Source organism: Artemia sp. Qi Xiang Cuo, chromosome 1, assembly GCF_049724085.1.
Source record: "Artemia sp. Qi Xiang Cuo chromosome 1, ASM4972408v1, whole genome shotgun sequence".
Taxonomy (NCBI): Eukaryota; Metazoa; Arthropoda; class Branchiopoda; order Anostraca; family Artemiidae; genus Artemia; species Artemia sp. Qi Xiang Cuo.
This window is the reverse complement of record NC_142794.1, coordinates 21,892,625-21,907,456: the sequence shown is the minus strand read 5'-3', so window position 1 is coordinate 21,907,456 and position 14,832 is coordinate 21,892,625. Positions and strand designations below refer to the sequence as shown.

At 35.0% G+C, this 14,832-nt stretch overlaps 1 protein-coding gene across 5 annotated transcripts in view; it reads left to right on the top strand.

The window, feature by feature from the left end:
- l(1)G0004 (RNA-binding protein pno1) overlaps positions 1-14,082 on the top strand; it is a 29,641-nt gene extending 15,559 nt beyond the window's left edge. For 3 of the 5 annotated variants that reach the window (XM_089094046.1, XM_089094029.1, XM_089094037.1), the window contains exon 2: positions 13,318-14,082. In XM_089094046.1, coding sequence (XP_088950172.1) covers positions 13,333-14,022 — 690 coding nt within the window. In that variant the 5' untranslated portion in view covers positions 13,318-13,332 and the 3' untranslated portion in view covers positions 14,023-14,082. Of the gene's footprint in view, positions 1-104; positions 260-13,317 lie in introns of those variants that run through there. The other 2 variants (XM_089094021.1, XM_089094012.1) reach the window with 2 other exon arrangements.
- The last annotated feature ends 750 nt before the right edge of the window (positions 14,083-14,832 follow it).

The window sequence follows — 14,832 nt, the reverse complement described above, 5'->3', positions numbered from 1 at the left end:
CAGCTATAAAACTTTTATATAACTCGAACAAAAAAACTGGAGTAAGAGTAATGGGATGGACAACATCAGAATCTTTCTTGTTACCTTTCTTTTTTACAGGAGGAATAAAATCTAGTTTTCTACAATTTGGGAATTTACCAGTAGAGGTAATTTCATTAAAGAGTAAGGACAAAGGCTCTGAGAGATTGTCAGCAAAGGCTTTGGTGACATGCTCATGGGTATGACCAAAAGACCATCAAGATACATAATAAAATATCTGGTAATCTTGCTTCTATTAATAAAACAAACATTATTGCAGAGAGACCTCAAGTTCATGAATAAAAATCTTGGTTGGGTGTTTCTTAAAATAGATCTTGTGTTAAATAAACAGAGTTATAGCATGTAGAGAATAAGTAGAAAGAATATTTGCAATCATGATGTGTTGGAAATGAAAAAAGCCTCTCGTTGAATTTGATTTTATTTAAAATAGTATTACTTATTTCACAAATAATAGTACAATCTAACATATGACAGCAGGACAAATGTGAAGTGCTATAGCTAGTAAAAGCATGCCACATCCAATACCATCAAGGACCACAAGTAGACTAAGGACCATGCATTACAAATGTTTGATTTAGTATATCCATTCCACAAGGAAACATTATAAAAAAAGCTTCATATAATAGTGTCAGTTGAACAGGTCCACTACAAAATGAAACATGAAAAAAAAAATTACTTTATGAAGTGCCAAAAAAAAAAATGTAGTCAAGAGATTCTCTGTGGATAAACCTTGCAAATATGTAGCTGTAGCCAAATTTATCTGTTCAATATATTTTGTCATGTGTCATACTTTTGTTTCAACTTAATACCCAGAAATTGAAGCAATGTTAACAAAGTTAAGAAACAGAAAAATGGAGGGGAATGTATAATTTGGGCAAATATTTTCACAATACTAGGGTTGTGGGATAGGGTTTTTTCCAAATGGAAAAAAATCACCAAACTTTTTTGTTTAGCATATGTAATGTATCTCTAACCCAATTAAGGGAGAGGGCTAGGATGTCATTATGATAGTAAAAACTAGACGTGTTTAGATAATTTACCAGTTAAAAGATGAACATACATCTTGATCCATCTTTGATAAAATCCTAGATGAGGGATTTTTTGTCTATCTCAGAAACTAGTTGAGGAAGGTGAAGGAAATCCTTAGAAATGAATGTAGTGCCTTGATAATTCCTTATGAAAGTATTTGAAGTACCTACCTTACCTCTATGAAGGGGTGTTGTTTGGGAGGGGCATTGCCCCCCCCCAACAAAAAGGGATGGGCCACTGCCCATACCCTTTGACTATCCAAATATGGATCCCTCTTGCCCCCAATAAAAACGCTGGAGATTTGCCCCTGCCCCTATGTCCTCCTTAGGAAACTGACCTTTGATAGCCTTTTATAGTCTGCATTATAAAAGGCAAATAATTTCAAAGCCGTGTTTACGTTTTGTTCACAAGAACCATTACTTCAAAGCATTCAAAACGTGAGGCACAATGGAAGTGTTATGAACATCATATCTTTGCTAAACCCTGATTTATATGGTTTTAAATATTTGCAAAACTATTTCTTAAGTTTAGGAAAAAGCCTTGGTATGGCTTGGAATCTTGTTAAAATAATAGGAATTGTGTTTTCGAAACTAGAGCAAATGAAAAACAGACTGAAGATCCAAAATTAAGGTAAAACATTTTTTGTCAAAATTAAGATAAATAGCTGTCAATCTATTCAATCTTTTCAGCCCTAGTAATATGTAAAGGGTTAAGATAGTCACTTGAAAACTATTTCCTGGGTATATACAAGTATACTAATTACTACCCTTGCAATACACCCCCCCCCCTCCCTAACAGGACCAGACATAGCCCTAGGCTGTATACAAAACATTGCTGGTTTTGTGTGTTTCCATTATTTTTTCCTGCTAATTTCTCATAAGAAAATACTAATAAAGCCAATCAAACAGTTTGTGGTAACGAACTGTAAGTAAGGAGCAACCGGGCTCAATAGTAACCAAAACTCCAAAAAACAGAATTTTGATGCCAATAGATATTTCAAATCAATCAGGTTTTTATGCTGATTTCAAATATATAAGTTTCATCAAGTTTAGTCTTACCCATTAAAAGCTACGCGCCTGAGAAAATTTGACCTATTTTCGAAAAAAGGGGGAAACACCCTCTAAAAGTCATAGAACTTTAATGAAAATCACACCATCGGATTCAGCGTATCAGAGAACCCCATTGTAGAAGTTTCAAGCTCCTATCTGCAAAAATGTGGAATTTTGTCAGAAGAAAGATCAAGGATGTGTGTTGATTTGCGTTTTTCTTCCCAGGGGTGATCCTATCCATCCAGTACTCCTAGAATATCGTAAGAGGGCTCATTCGAGTGGAATTAAATTCTAGTGCCCTTTTTAAGGGACCAAAAAAATTGGAGGGCAACTTGGCCCCCTCCCACGCTCATTTTTTTCGCGAACTTGCCTAATTAAAATTTTGAGATAGCCATTTTGTTCAGCATAGTCGAAAATCTAATAAATATGTCTTTTAGGATGACTTAATCCCCCACAGTTCCCAGGGGCAGGGCTGCAAGTTATGAACTTTGTCCATTGTTTACATATTGTATTGATTATTGGGAAGTATACAGACATTTTCAGGAAGGATTTTTTTCTGCTGGGGGGGGGGGGGCTGGAGGAGGGAATTACTCGGGATAATCTTTCTATGGAGGAAGTTTCCATGGGGTAAGGAACATTGCTATGAATGGGTGCGCCGAATTTACCAGCGATAGTTAAAAAACGATCAGAAATTAAATTAATACAAAAAAAATCAACTGAAAGTAAGAAGCAACATTAGAACTTAAAACAAACAGAAATTATTACGTATATGAGGGGGTTCGCCCCCAAGTGTGAGCCAGAATCAAAGCTGAATTAATTCAGAAACGTTCAGAAATTAACTAAAAAAACAAGTTTTTTTTAACTGAAAGTAAGGAGTGACATTAAAACTTAAAAGGAACAGAAATTATTCTGTATATGAAAGGGGCTGTCCCCTCCTCAACGCCTCGCTCTTTACGCTAAATCTTTTTATTGTTTTAAGAAATAGATTGGTCAGAAAGTCAAACTTTAGCGTAAAGAGCGAGGCGTTGATGAGGAGACAGCCCCTTTTATATACGGAATATTTTTTTTCGTTTTAAGTTTTAATGTCGCTCCTTACTTTCAGTTAAAAAAACTTGTTTTTTTAGTTAATTTAAAAAAGGAAGCAAAGTTTTGCATAAAGCCTTGGGCTAAATCTGGTCTCTTTAGGGAGGGGGAAGAATGGCATCGGCACATTTTCAAGGGTAGCAACTAGTATATTTAAAAGGTGTATTGAAGAGTATGTTTGTCTTTTAACTGGCAACATTATATAAAAATTAATAAAGTCACTATGGGTATATTTGGAAAGAGTATTAAATAGATAATCGGGTAAAGTTTTAGTTTTCTTGGTAAATTTCCTGGACAAAACTTGAATATACCACTCAATGTGCCTCTTAGCACTCTTTGCAGATATGCTAATTCCTACCCTTACAAAGGCATCTCTTTTATAGATATTAGTTTAGAAAAGGTATTTTGCATATAAACTGGAAGTAGGTCTGGAGATAAAATAAATGGAACTTTTAGAATGTAAAAAGTAAGAGCTTTTGTTATCAGAGTGTTTAGTTCATAACATAAAAATAAACTCTTCAATTGCCTAATGTTTATTTGTTGTTGTTGTTCATAAGAGGACATATACAAGCAATATAACATGCTCTTTACACACTTGGCCTTTATTTTTTGTTTCTTTGCACTATACTTTTCTTCATAAGGATTTTAAAAAAAAAACGATGTACAGAGAGGATATGTAACATATTCCACTATTATCTTGTTTCACGTCGAGATTCACCAAATACAGTTTTGTCTTTTGACTGCATTATTTCCATAGAAACACTTATTGACTTACCAGAATCCACTTAATCAAAAATTACAAAATAATGTATATCAAAACCAATAAACCTTTATTGTCTGTCATCATTCTTTTTTTGTTTTCACCTTTAATGACTATTTTTTTATTTTTGTTTTTCGTCTTTTCTATTTCTCTTTGTTCAATATATTTTTTCATTTTTATTTTCAAAATATAAATATATTACATCCTTATTACAGAATTCAATGGAAACCTATTTCCTTTATAAACTGACGTATGTATCTCACAGAGAGCTTCATAACCCACTTAAGCATTTTGGGTTTGACCCAAAATACATATTAAAGTTAAAGCACCAAATTTCCTGATAAATTTATCCCTTACCTCAACTCTTGCTCAAAACTTCTCAAACTTCTCACAAGCAAAAATAATTTGCTTAACATCATATTACACACAACAAATGTCACAATTTGGTGTAGGGCCTGCCCTTCATTTATGGAGAACTGTATTTGTCTTAACATGGTCTGTTCTAAGTCTAAAAATTGTCCTAGCTAGTCTTCTAGGATCAAATCTAGGGGAGGGGATCTCTGATCATATAAATTCATAGTTGGATTAGGCTAACTTCTAAAATGAGGCTCAACATAAGCTTATAAAACCCTTTCCTTGTTTTTGTACTCTACTTCTCACTTGTCCAAAGGCACTGCTCAAACAGATCATAGACGCCAGCCCATTAAGCCATCTTATATGCACTTTCCTTAGCTTCAATACCTACAAGTGCTGGAATCCAATACAGACAAACATTTATTCCTTGGGACGTTTTTTCCTGTATTAATTAAAAAAACTTTTTCCACAAAATAAGTTTTTCAAAGAAAAGTAAAGAATTCCATTAAACCGAAAATGAGTAAAAATAAAGTCAGATAATGTACCAAGCCTGAAACGACCACAAATCAGCATCAATAAATATATGAAACCCAAAACGAACAGAAATTAAAACAAATAACAGAGTCAAACTCAAAACGAGCAGAAGTTGACATGAGTAGGGCTCAAAACCCCTATGCCTTCCCAAGGCCAAAACATAATTTGCCCTTTACTGAAAAAATATAGATGTTTTTACTTTTATAACTTTAATAAATCAAATAATATTAACATTTTGATTACTAAATATCAGTATATGTATATTAAACTGACAATGCACATTCATCTCTATTTTTTTCAGTAAAGTGCAACTTATGTTCTGGCCTTGGGAAGGCATAGGGGTTTTGAGACCTACTCATGTTAATTTCTGCTTTTTTTTAGTTTGACTTGGTTGGTTATTGTAATTTCTGTTCATTTGGGTTTCATTTATTTATCGATGCTGATATGTGGTAGTTTCACGCTTGATAGATTATTTGATTTTATTTTTGCTCATTTTTGGTTTGAAAAACTTATTTTGGGTGAAAAAGTTTTTTTTAATTAATTTCTGTTCGTTTTATATTGACATAGTCTTTTCAGGGAAAAAAGAAAATAATACTTTAAATCTTTTCTTTTTTTAAGACTCTATAGTGAAGAAAAATTTTCAGCAATTTTTAACAATATACACCCTTTTAAAAATCTGGGTACAAATAGTAGTGTTTAATTTAGTTTAATACCTCCTCTAGTTGACCTGAAATAGAAAACTTGATACCATTTGCAAAAAAAAAAATGTTTACTTTTTTCGGTAGCTTGGGTACACTTACGCTATTTTGATTTGGTTAAATTTTAAGAGCAGAAGTAGCCCCGAAAGTTTGAACATTATACCCTCAGTCGTTCTTGGAATACTGCTGAGATGTCTTATTGGGAATTAGCATTAACACAGTGCATTTTGATTTAATCTTAAGGCAATATTTAGTTTTTAAACTTAACGGGAAAATGGGAGGGCGTGGGGGGAGGGACCAGCTGCCCTCCAATCATCTTTGACGATTAAAAAAGGCATTAGCCCTTTCTATTTTAAATCGAATGAACCCTTTTCAATGTTCCTACGACAACTCTTTCCCTACGAATTTCCCTTGTCTAAAAAAAATAATAATAATAATAATACTTTGTACCCACATCGATCTTTACTATAAAAATGTCAAGCCTTCCAGTCACTTTCGACTATTTAAAAAGTCACTAGCCCTTTTCAATTTCTAATCGAATGAGCCATTTTTGACTTTCTACGACAATGCTTTCTATAAACACCTTATATGCCCCCAGGGCATAAATTACAACCCATTCCCTGAGGGCTGCGAGGGGGTTGTCATCCTCAAAGACCTAATTTTCAGAACTTTAAACTACGTTAAACAAAACGGCTATCTCAAAGTTTTGATTGGATGTGTTTGGGGAAATGGTAGGCGTGAGAGGGGCGTTAGTTGTTCTCCAGTCACTTATATAGTTAAAAAAAGGCACTAGCCCTTTCAATTTCCAATCAAACGAGCCCTTTTGAAGTTTCTACAACAACGCTTTCAATAAAAACCTTATATGCCCCCAGGGAAATGGTCGACTATTAAAAAGGGCACAAATCCTTCTAATTTCCAATTGAATGAGCCCTTTTTGAAGTTTCTACAACAGCGCCATCTATAAAAACCTTATATGCCCCCAGGGAAATGGTCGACTATTAAGAAGGGCACAAATCTTTCTACTTTCCAATCGAATGAGCGCTTTTGGAAGTTTCTTCAATATAACTATCTATAAGAATCTTATATGCCCCTAGGCCATAAATTACAACCCTTGCCCCGAGGGCTCTGAGGGGGTTATCCTCTTCAAAGATCTAATTTCGAAAACTTTTAACTATGTTGAACAAATGGCTATCTAAAAATTTTGATTGGATATGTTTGGGGAAACGGTGGGCGTGAGAGGGGGGAATTGCCCTCAAATCACTTTCGACTATTACAAAGGGCACTAGCGCTTTGAATTTCCAATCGAATGAGCTCTTTTTCAGGTTTCTACGACAAAACCTTCAATAAAAACCTTATATGCCCCCAGAGTATAACTTACAACCCCTACCCTGAGGGCTGTGGGGGGAGTCTCATCCTCAAAGATATCCTTACCGGACCTTTTAACTATTTTGAACCAAATGACTATCTAAAAATTTTGATAGGAAATGTTTGGATAAATAGTGGGCGTGGAAGGGGTGTTAGTTGCCTTCTAATCACTTCCGACTATTAAAAAGGGTACGAGCCATTTCAATGTTCAATCAAATGAGCCCTTTTTGAAGTTTCTACGACAATGCTTTCTATAAAAATCTTTCATACCCCCCAATATAACTTACAACCCTTGCCCTGAGGGCTCTGGGGGGGGGGGGTTGTAATCCTCAAAGACCTGATTTCTAGAACTTACAACCCTTGCCCTGAGGGCTGTGTGTGTGTGGGGGGGGGGGGTTGCGCTGCCTATTATAGGGCTATCTATAATGGGCAGCGCGATGGCGCCGCCTATTATAGATAGATAATATTTAGTTCAGAAGAGTATCTAAACGCCACTTTTGCTAAATGTAAGACAATTTATCAATTACTAGATCACGAAAGAATGGTTTTGGCTTTTAGATATAGATACTGACCGTCTGCTAAAATTTCAGTAATGTGTACCATTGTAAACAGGCCTGGATTTACCAATATGCCCGGGCCTAGGAGTTTGGTATCACCTCTCTCTTTTATTACTTATGGCTCATCAGTTTCATTCTGTTCAGTGCTTCCACTATCCCCAAATTTTTGGGGACTTCCCCGAAAATCTCGCATAAGCAGAGTGGCAAAAACGCTTGGGCCTAAGAACGTCAAAGCTTTATATCCGGTCCTGATTGTATTAAATAAAATAACAAGTTTTTTTCAACTGAAAGTAAGGAGCAACATTAAAACTTAAAACGAACAGAAATAATTACGTATATGAGGGGGTTCGCCCTCTCGTCAATGCATCGCTGTTTACGCTTTGAAGTTCGAATTTTGTTCCATTTCTTTAAGAATGACCCCTGAATCACAAAAACCGTTTAATTAGAATAAATAGCTCTTTTGAAAGTACTAAAAAAAAAACTTTAGCATAAAGAGCGAGTTATTAACAAGGGGGCGGACCCCCCTCATATATGCAATAAATTCTGCTCGTTTTTGTTTTAATGTTGCTCCTTACTTTCAGTTGAAAAAACTCGTTTTTTTTGTTTTTTTTTATTTCTGATTGTTTGTCAAATAATGGTGGGAAATCCGGCGCCCCCTTCATGAAAAATTCTCTTCCCCCATGAAAAATTTCTCCATGGAAAGATGCTCCCATGGGACCTACTTCCCCCAACCCTCACCAGAAAAAATCTGCCCTGAAAACGTCTGTATACTTCCAAATAACCAATACTATATTTAAACGATGGGCAAAGCTCATAGCTTGCAGCCCTTCCCTCGAGGACCTTGAGGACTAAGTCATCTTTAAAGACATAGCTATTAGATTTTTCGACTATACTGAACAAAATGGCTATCTCAAAATTTTGATCAGGTGACTTTGGGAAAAAAAGAGCGTGAGAGGCGCCTAGTTGCCCTCCAATTTCTTGCTCATTTAAAAAGGGCACTAGAACTTTTAATTTCTGTTTGAACGAGCCCTCACGCGATATTCTAGGACCACTGGGTAAATAGGATCACCCTTGGAAAAAAAAAATAAATACGCGTCCATGATCTTTCTTCTGGCAAAAAACTATGAAATTCTACATTTTTGCAGATATGAGCTTGCCACCTCCACAGTAAGGTTCTCTGATACGCTGAATCTGATGATGTGATTTTCATTAAGATTCTATAACTTTTAGGGGGTGTTTCTCTCTTTTTTCAAAATTAAGGCAATTTTTCTCAGGTTCGTAACTTTTGGTGGGTAAGACTATGCTTGACGAAAATTATATGTTTGAAATCAGCATAAAAATTCGATTCTTTTGATGTATCTATTGCTATCAAAAATTCCTGTTTTTAGAGTTTCCGTTACTATTGAGCTGAGTTGCTCCTTACTTACTGTTTATTACCACAAACTGTTTGAAAGTGCACACACCAGAGGCTATGATAATTTGTAACTTCTGTTTAGCCTAAACCGCATTGTCATCTAATTTTTTATTGTTCTCTATAGCATGGCCGTACCCAGGGGGGGGGGGGGTAGGGGGGTTTGAACCCCTCCCAAAAATTTTTTTTACTCGTAAAAACGTAAAAAATGGATATAAAAATTTTTTATGCGTTTTTTTATGTTTTTTGTGTACCCCCCCCCCCCGAAAAAACGCTTTGAGTAAAACCCTCTCCGAAAAAAAAAATCATGGGTACGGCCTTGCCCTATAGTGAGTAACAACAAAGACCGCATTGCCTTTCTATCATACAAAAAAGGAAAAACAATGAGTTAAATGGAAGAAAGGCTTTTTTCCAAAGACAGTGATTTAAATAAAACCTTAGAGGATGTGTGATCAATTAATTAAAAACAGAAAGTTTATCTTATGGTAATAAAGAGCAAAGTTAAAGCTTAAATAAACACAAATTTCTTGATTTGTTCATTACACAAGATATATAGCTACAAAGGGGTCCAACTTATTCACCCTGTAAAATTCCCTCCCACCCGCTAAATTTTCTCCTCACGTAAAATTGAGCAGCCAAAGGCAAATTAAGAAAAATAAAAAGAATGAAGAAACGAAAGGAAATCAGAACATTCTACGTATACTCTATACCATACATATAGAATGTATGGTATAGAATCAAACAGCTCGTGGGAATAAACTGTAAGTAAGGAGCAACTTGGACCAATAGTAACCAAAACTAAAAAAAGGAATTTTCATAGCAATTAATAAATAGCAAAAATTACTTTTCATGCTGATTTAAAATAAGTAAATTTCATCAAGTTTGATGTAAAATATATCAAAGCCTCTCAATAGTCTTTCAGCAACCACAATTTTAATAATTAAGGTATATAATTAGTCTACCATTCTAAAAAAAACAGTGATTCATCCAAAGTAAGGGATTAGGTCAGTATCAGGGGAAAAATTAACACAAGAATACAATCAACATATTTTGGGTGCACACAAGTCAAACTTTTGAAGGATAAGAGGGTTTTTTGAAAATACAAAAACCTCTCCCACCTCTTTATTTAAATATGAATGAGTTTTAACAAAATCACATCCATCAGATATGGACTTAGCCTATTTTTACTGTGATAAACCTGGCTATCTTAATCAGTTAGAGTCCTCTATCTCCTGACTTAAAGCTTAATTTTTAAGTAACCTTGGCTCTACCTTCTTTTGACAAGTTCAATTCCTTAATTTTGTCCAGTTAAATGTATTAGGCCAATGAGGTCTAAGTTTCCCTCAGACACCTTCCAGGTGAATCTTGGTGAGAATTATCATGTATGCATGTCACTCCTGCATGAAAGAATATCTTTAGGAATCCCTCAGAACCCAGCCCGGTACCTTACGAATCTCTGTGTTTGTCCTTTACCGTCATATAAATTTTTATCTTCAGCTTTCCCTCCTTTTCAGCCTAGTTCTATCCCTACTTTATATGCTTTTATATACTTTTCTATATTCATATACTTATATTGGGTTGGAAGCCTGTTATCAGACCCTTTTATTCTAGTAGGTATATATGTGGTTATATTCATAGGTAGAATAATAAGAGGAGGCCTCACCCTATATCTTGGGGACATCCCTTATAGAAAAAATATTGAGGAAAACTGTACTCTTTTTTTGTATTTCAGATGCATTTTTTACTTACAATATATATGATGCCCCTTCCCCTCAGTTTATTGGGTAGAATTATGTTTGCATTTGTATTACTAAATGCAAATGTGGATTGACTGCCTTTATTCAATGATCAACAGGTTTTTATGTCTATTGGAAACGACAATGCCCCTTATTTTGACCATTACATGTTTGCTGAATGTTGAAAATATGACTGTCCAGAAAACCTAAAGAATCTTAAAGTTTGTTGAAATCGAACTGTAAGTAAGGAACGACCCGGCTCAATAGTAACCAAAACTCTAAAGACGGGATTTTGAAACCAATAGGTATATTTAAAGAATCGGTTTATGATGCTCATTCCAAATTTATTAGTTTTATTAAGTTTGGTTTTACCAATCAAAGGCTACAAGCCTGAGAAAATTTGCCTGATTTATGAAAAAAGGGGAAAACACCCCCCAAAAGTCATATAATCTCAATGAAGATCACACTATTGGATTCAGCATATCAGAGAACCCTACTGTAGATGTTTCAAGCTCCTATCAGCAAAAACGTGGAATTTGTAATTTTTACTAGAAGAAAGATCACAGATGCATGTTTATTGTTTGGTTTTTTGTTTGGTCTTTTCTCATATCGACCCAGTGGTCCTAGAATATTGGTAGAAGGCTCATTTGATCGGAAATTAAAAGTTATAGTGCTCTTTTGAATTGGTTAAATAATGCTGCTGATATCCTGAATCCTGGCAGACCGTTTTCCAAGTTGAAGAAATTCTTTTTTGACTGGCAATGGCATATCATAAGATTAGTCTTCTGTTTAATGAGAGTCAAAGTGAACTGCTTGTGTTTGACCCCTGTTCTCAACAGCCGCCTGCCAGTTCTGTTAAGCTCGGTAATCAAGTTTTTATTGCTTCTAGCACTATTAGGCTACTTATCTTGACCATCTAATTGTGTCAAACTTTAAATCGATTCGTTTGGCTCTTGTTCAACTCTTGGCTGAAAAAGTCCGCCTTGCCTAAGGACTCCTTGCTGGCAGAAAATTTCTCCTTACCCCTTTTCTTACTTCCACGCCTTTGTAGTGTTTTGTTATCCTGCATATACTCTTGTTATCACCCTCTCGGCCAATCCTGTTGGAAGAGGATGAAAGAGCTCTCCGTTCTTATTATTATAAGTATTATAAATGCCTTCTTAATCTCCCACCTTGGGCTAGAAATTCAAGAATAACCACAAAACATGGAGCTACAGATACTCTTAACGCCATTATTGAAAGACAAATTAAGTTTAAAATTTTCTTGATCTGAACCATGATTCTTATGGGTTATTTTCTTAAAGTTTTTATTTTATTGTGTAATGTCTCATTTAAGGGGTTTTTCTGCTGTCCAACAGAAAACTGTTAGCTAACATTTTTCCCAACAATCGTTTTTCCGCTGTCCAACTAAAAACTGTTACCTAACATTATTAGAGGATTTCTCTAACAAATCAAATACTTGTTGAAGGAAATTATTGGGGAATTTAAAGCAAAATATTCAAAAATAAGCAAGATGGGTATTTTTTATGCTTACAATATTGATAGAGAATCGAGGATTGCTGCTATTTCTTATTTTTCTTCCTTTCCCCTTTTAGTTTTATAGAAACATATTTTCTGGTAATCTCATTAAAAGAAAAAAATCAATCCTTCCGTTGAAAAAATAGGAAAACAACGAAAGTGCCACGTAGTCATAGCAATTTGATATGATCAAAAATCTAATGATTTCACTTATGCAATCAAAATATATTTTTTACTAGGTTGATCCACTTACTGTGGACCAATGCACTAAACAGTTACTTTAGGAAAGCTTATGCACTGGTTTTAATTTTAATTTGCGCCTAAATTCAATGTACTTTGCCAATTAAGAAAATGTTTTGTACCTTTGTTTCACTTGCTGGCATTAATATTTATGTTTTTTTTTCTATAAGATATGACCACTTTGAAATATTCTATTAATTAAATTTCAAAGCTTTGATGTCAGTTCGGTATTATCAAGCTGAAATAAACTCACAGCAACACTATCTTGGTCCGAATTTGTCTTTGAATTTCCTGCTCAATATCATGTTTCTGCGAATTGTGAGCTAACTATTTCTGTTAGCTAACAATTCTGTTTCCGCTGTCCAAACAAATTTTGTTGGTTCAATACCGCTCTCTTGGGCTATAATGCAAGAAAGGTTGAGGTGGCTAGGGCATGTTGTGTGGATGACAGATTGCCGAAGATTGTTCTTTTCGGCCAACCGTCTAGGGCTAAATGGAAAGTAGGTCGTCCCCGTCTGGGGTGGGAGGACGTCATAAAGAAGATTTAAAGGAAATTGGAACCTCCTGGGAGGGTTTAAAAAGAATGGCTTTAAATAGATTGGGACGGACGAGGAGCGTGCTAAGCTCTGTTGGCCTCAGGCGGCTTGGTGCTGCGGTGAGTTGTTAGTAGTAGTAGTAAACAAATTTTTGTTAGCTAACAATTGGACGGCGGAAAAACCCCTTTAAGTGTAATTTACATGTTTTGTGTAAAATGTAATTCATTTGTTTATTTTGGCTGTTTCCCTAGATGATCTTCCTTTTGTGTTTTGTTTGTTGCTTTGTATTTCATAACGTTTCTTTTTTCCTCTATTTTCTTCATTTATTATTATTTTGTTTGTAATCCTGTTTAAAAAAGAGAAATAAATTTCATTGATTCATTCATACAATTTTTCTTTACTTTTTAGTATTTTGCTTGAAGCATGACAGAAAGCACATCTGGCTCCACTAAGATTTCTACAAGTCAGAAAGCAGATACTATGGAAGTAGAGGAAGAACAGCAAACCGTAATACAAGAAGCAATTCGTCCAGTGTTTCCACCTGCTAAAAAAGAAAAGCAAGCTGATGGAACAGAAATCCGGAAAATCCCAGTGCCATCTAACCGATACACACCCCTTAAGGATAATTGGATGAAAATTTTCACACCCGTTGTTGAACACCTTCATTTGCAAATCAGGTTCAATCTCAAAGCAAGACAAGTTGAAATTCGAAATGGAAAAAATAGTGATGTAAATAATTTACAAAAGGCGACTGATTTTGTGCGCGCTTTTGTTTATGGCTTTGATGTAGAGGATGCTTTGGCCCTCATACGACTCGATGATCTATTTATTGATTCTTTTGAGATTAGTGATGTGAAAAGCTCTTTAAAGGGTGATCACATGGCTAGAGCTGTTGGACGACTTGCTGGTAAAGGCGGTAGGACTAAGTTTACAATCGAAAATGTGACGAAAACGCGTATTGTGTTGGCAAATACAAAGATACATATTTTGGGATCGTATCAAAATATTCAAGTTGCAAAACGAGCCATTTGTAATTTGATTTTAGGTAGTCCGCCATCTAAGGTGTATGGTAGCCTGAGAAATATGGCTGGGAGAATGTTGGAAAGATTTTGAAATAAATTTTTTCCTTAAATGTGTTGCTGTTTTAATACCTCACAAGGTTTTAGAATATAATGTAAGCTTTTTAGTTTTTATTTTGTGGTGACTATGAAAGGACTTAAATGCGGTAGTTAAATACGTCCAATATGAATAGACTCCTCCAAAAAAAACATCTAACCGATGCCCTGCCTTATATAAAGTATGTAACTCTTGGTTCACACTAAACAAAATTGCATCAGTGGGCAAGTTTAGTTGCCATTTTGTTTGTACAAGATTTTCAAGGCACCCAGCATTTACTGGCAAGATATTCAAAATTGAACGGCGTGGTTGAAATAGACCAGGATGATGTTTTACTTCTATGCCTTCATAACAAAAACTAATTATTTGTGTCCCTTTGTTCGCAAATAATTTTTAGTACTAATTGGGTCTTTCATCATTTAAGATGTTGTGTTTAGAAAATTGCTGAAAAAATCGCTCAGTTGTTTCATATAAGTTGAATTTTTCCAATTGAAAATTGCTTGACAAAGCAGGTAAAATTGACATTTAAATCTTGGAAACGAGCGAAATTCGTTCTTGTGAGAGCCTGGGATATATCGTAGTAAAATAGTTGTCTTTTCACAAAAAAAACTGCTTTCATTTATTTACGTTTTCATCTATTGGTGGATCTTAACAATACTCTTTTTTAGATGGAGCGTGGTTTGGGATTGGAGCCTTGCGTCCATGACTCCTAGATACTAAAATGTGTCTACTAAAGTTTTGCATTCTTTATGAGATTTAAAAGATGACCGTTATTAGGAGAATTTGTTGGCAAATAACTTGCCACCC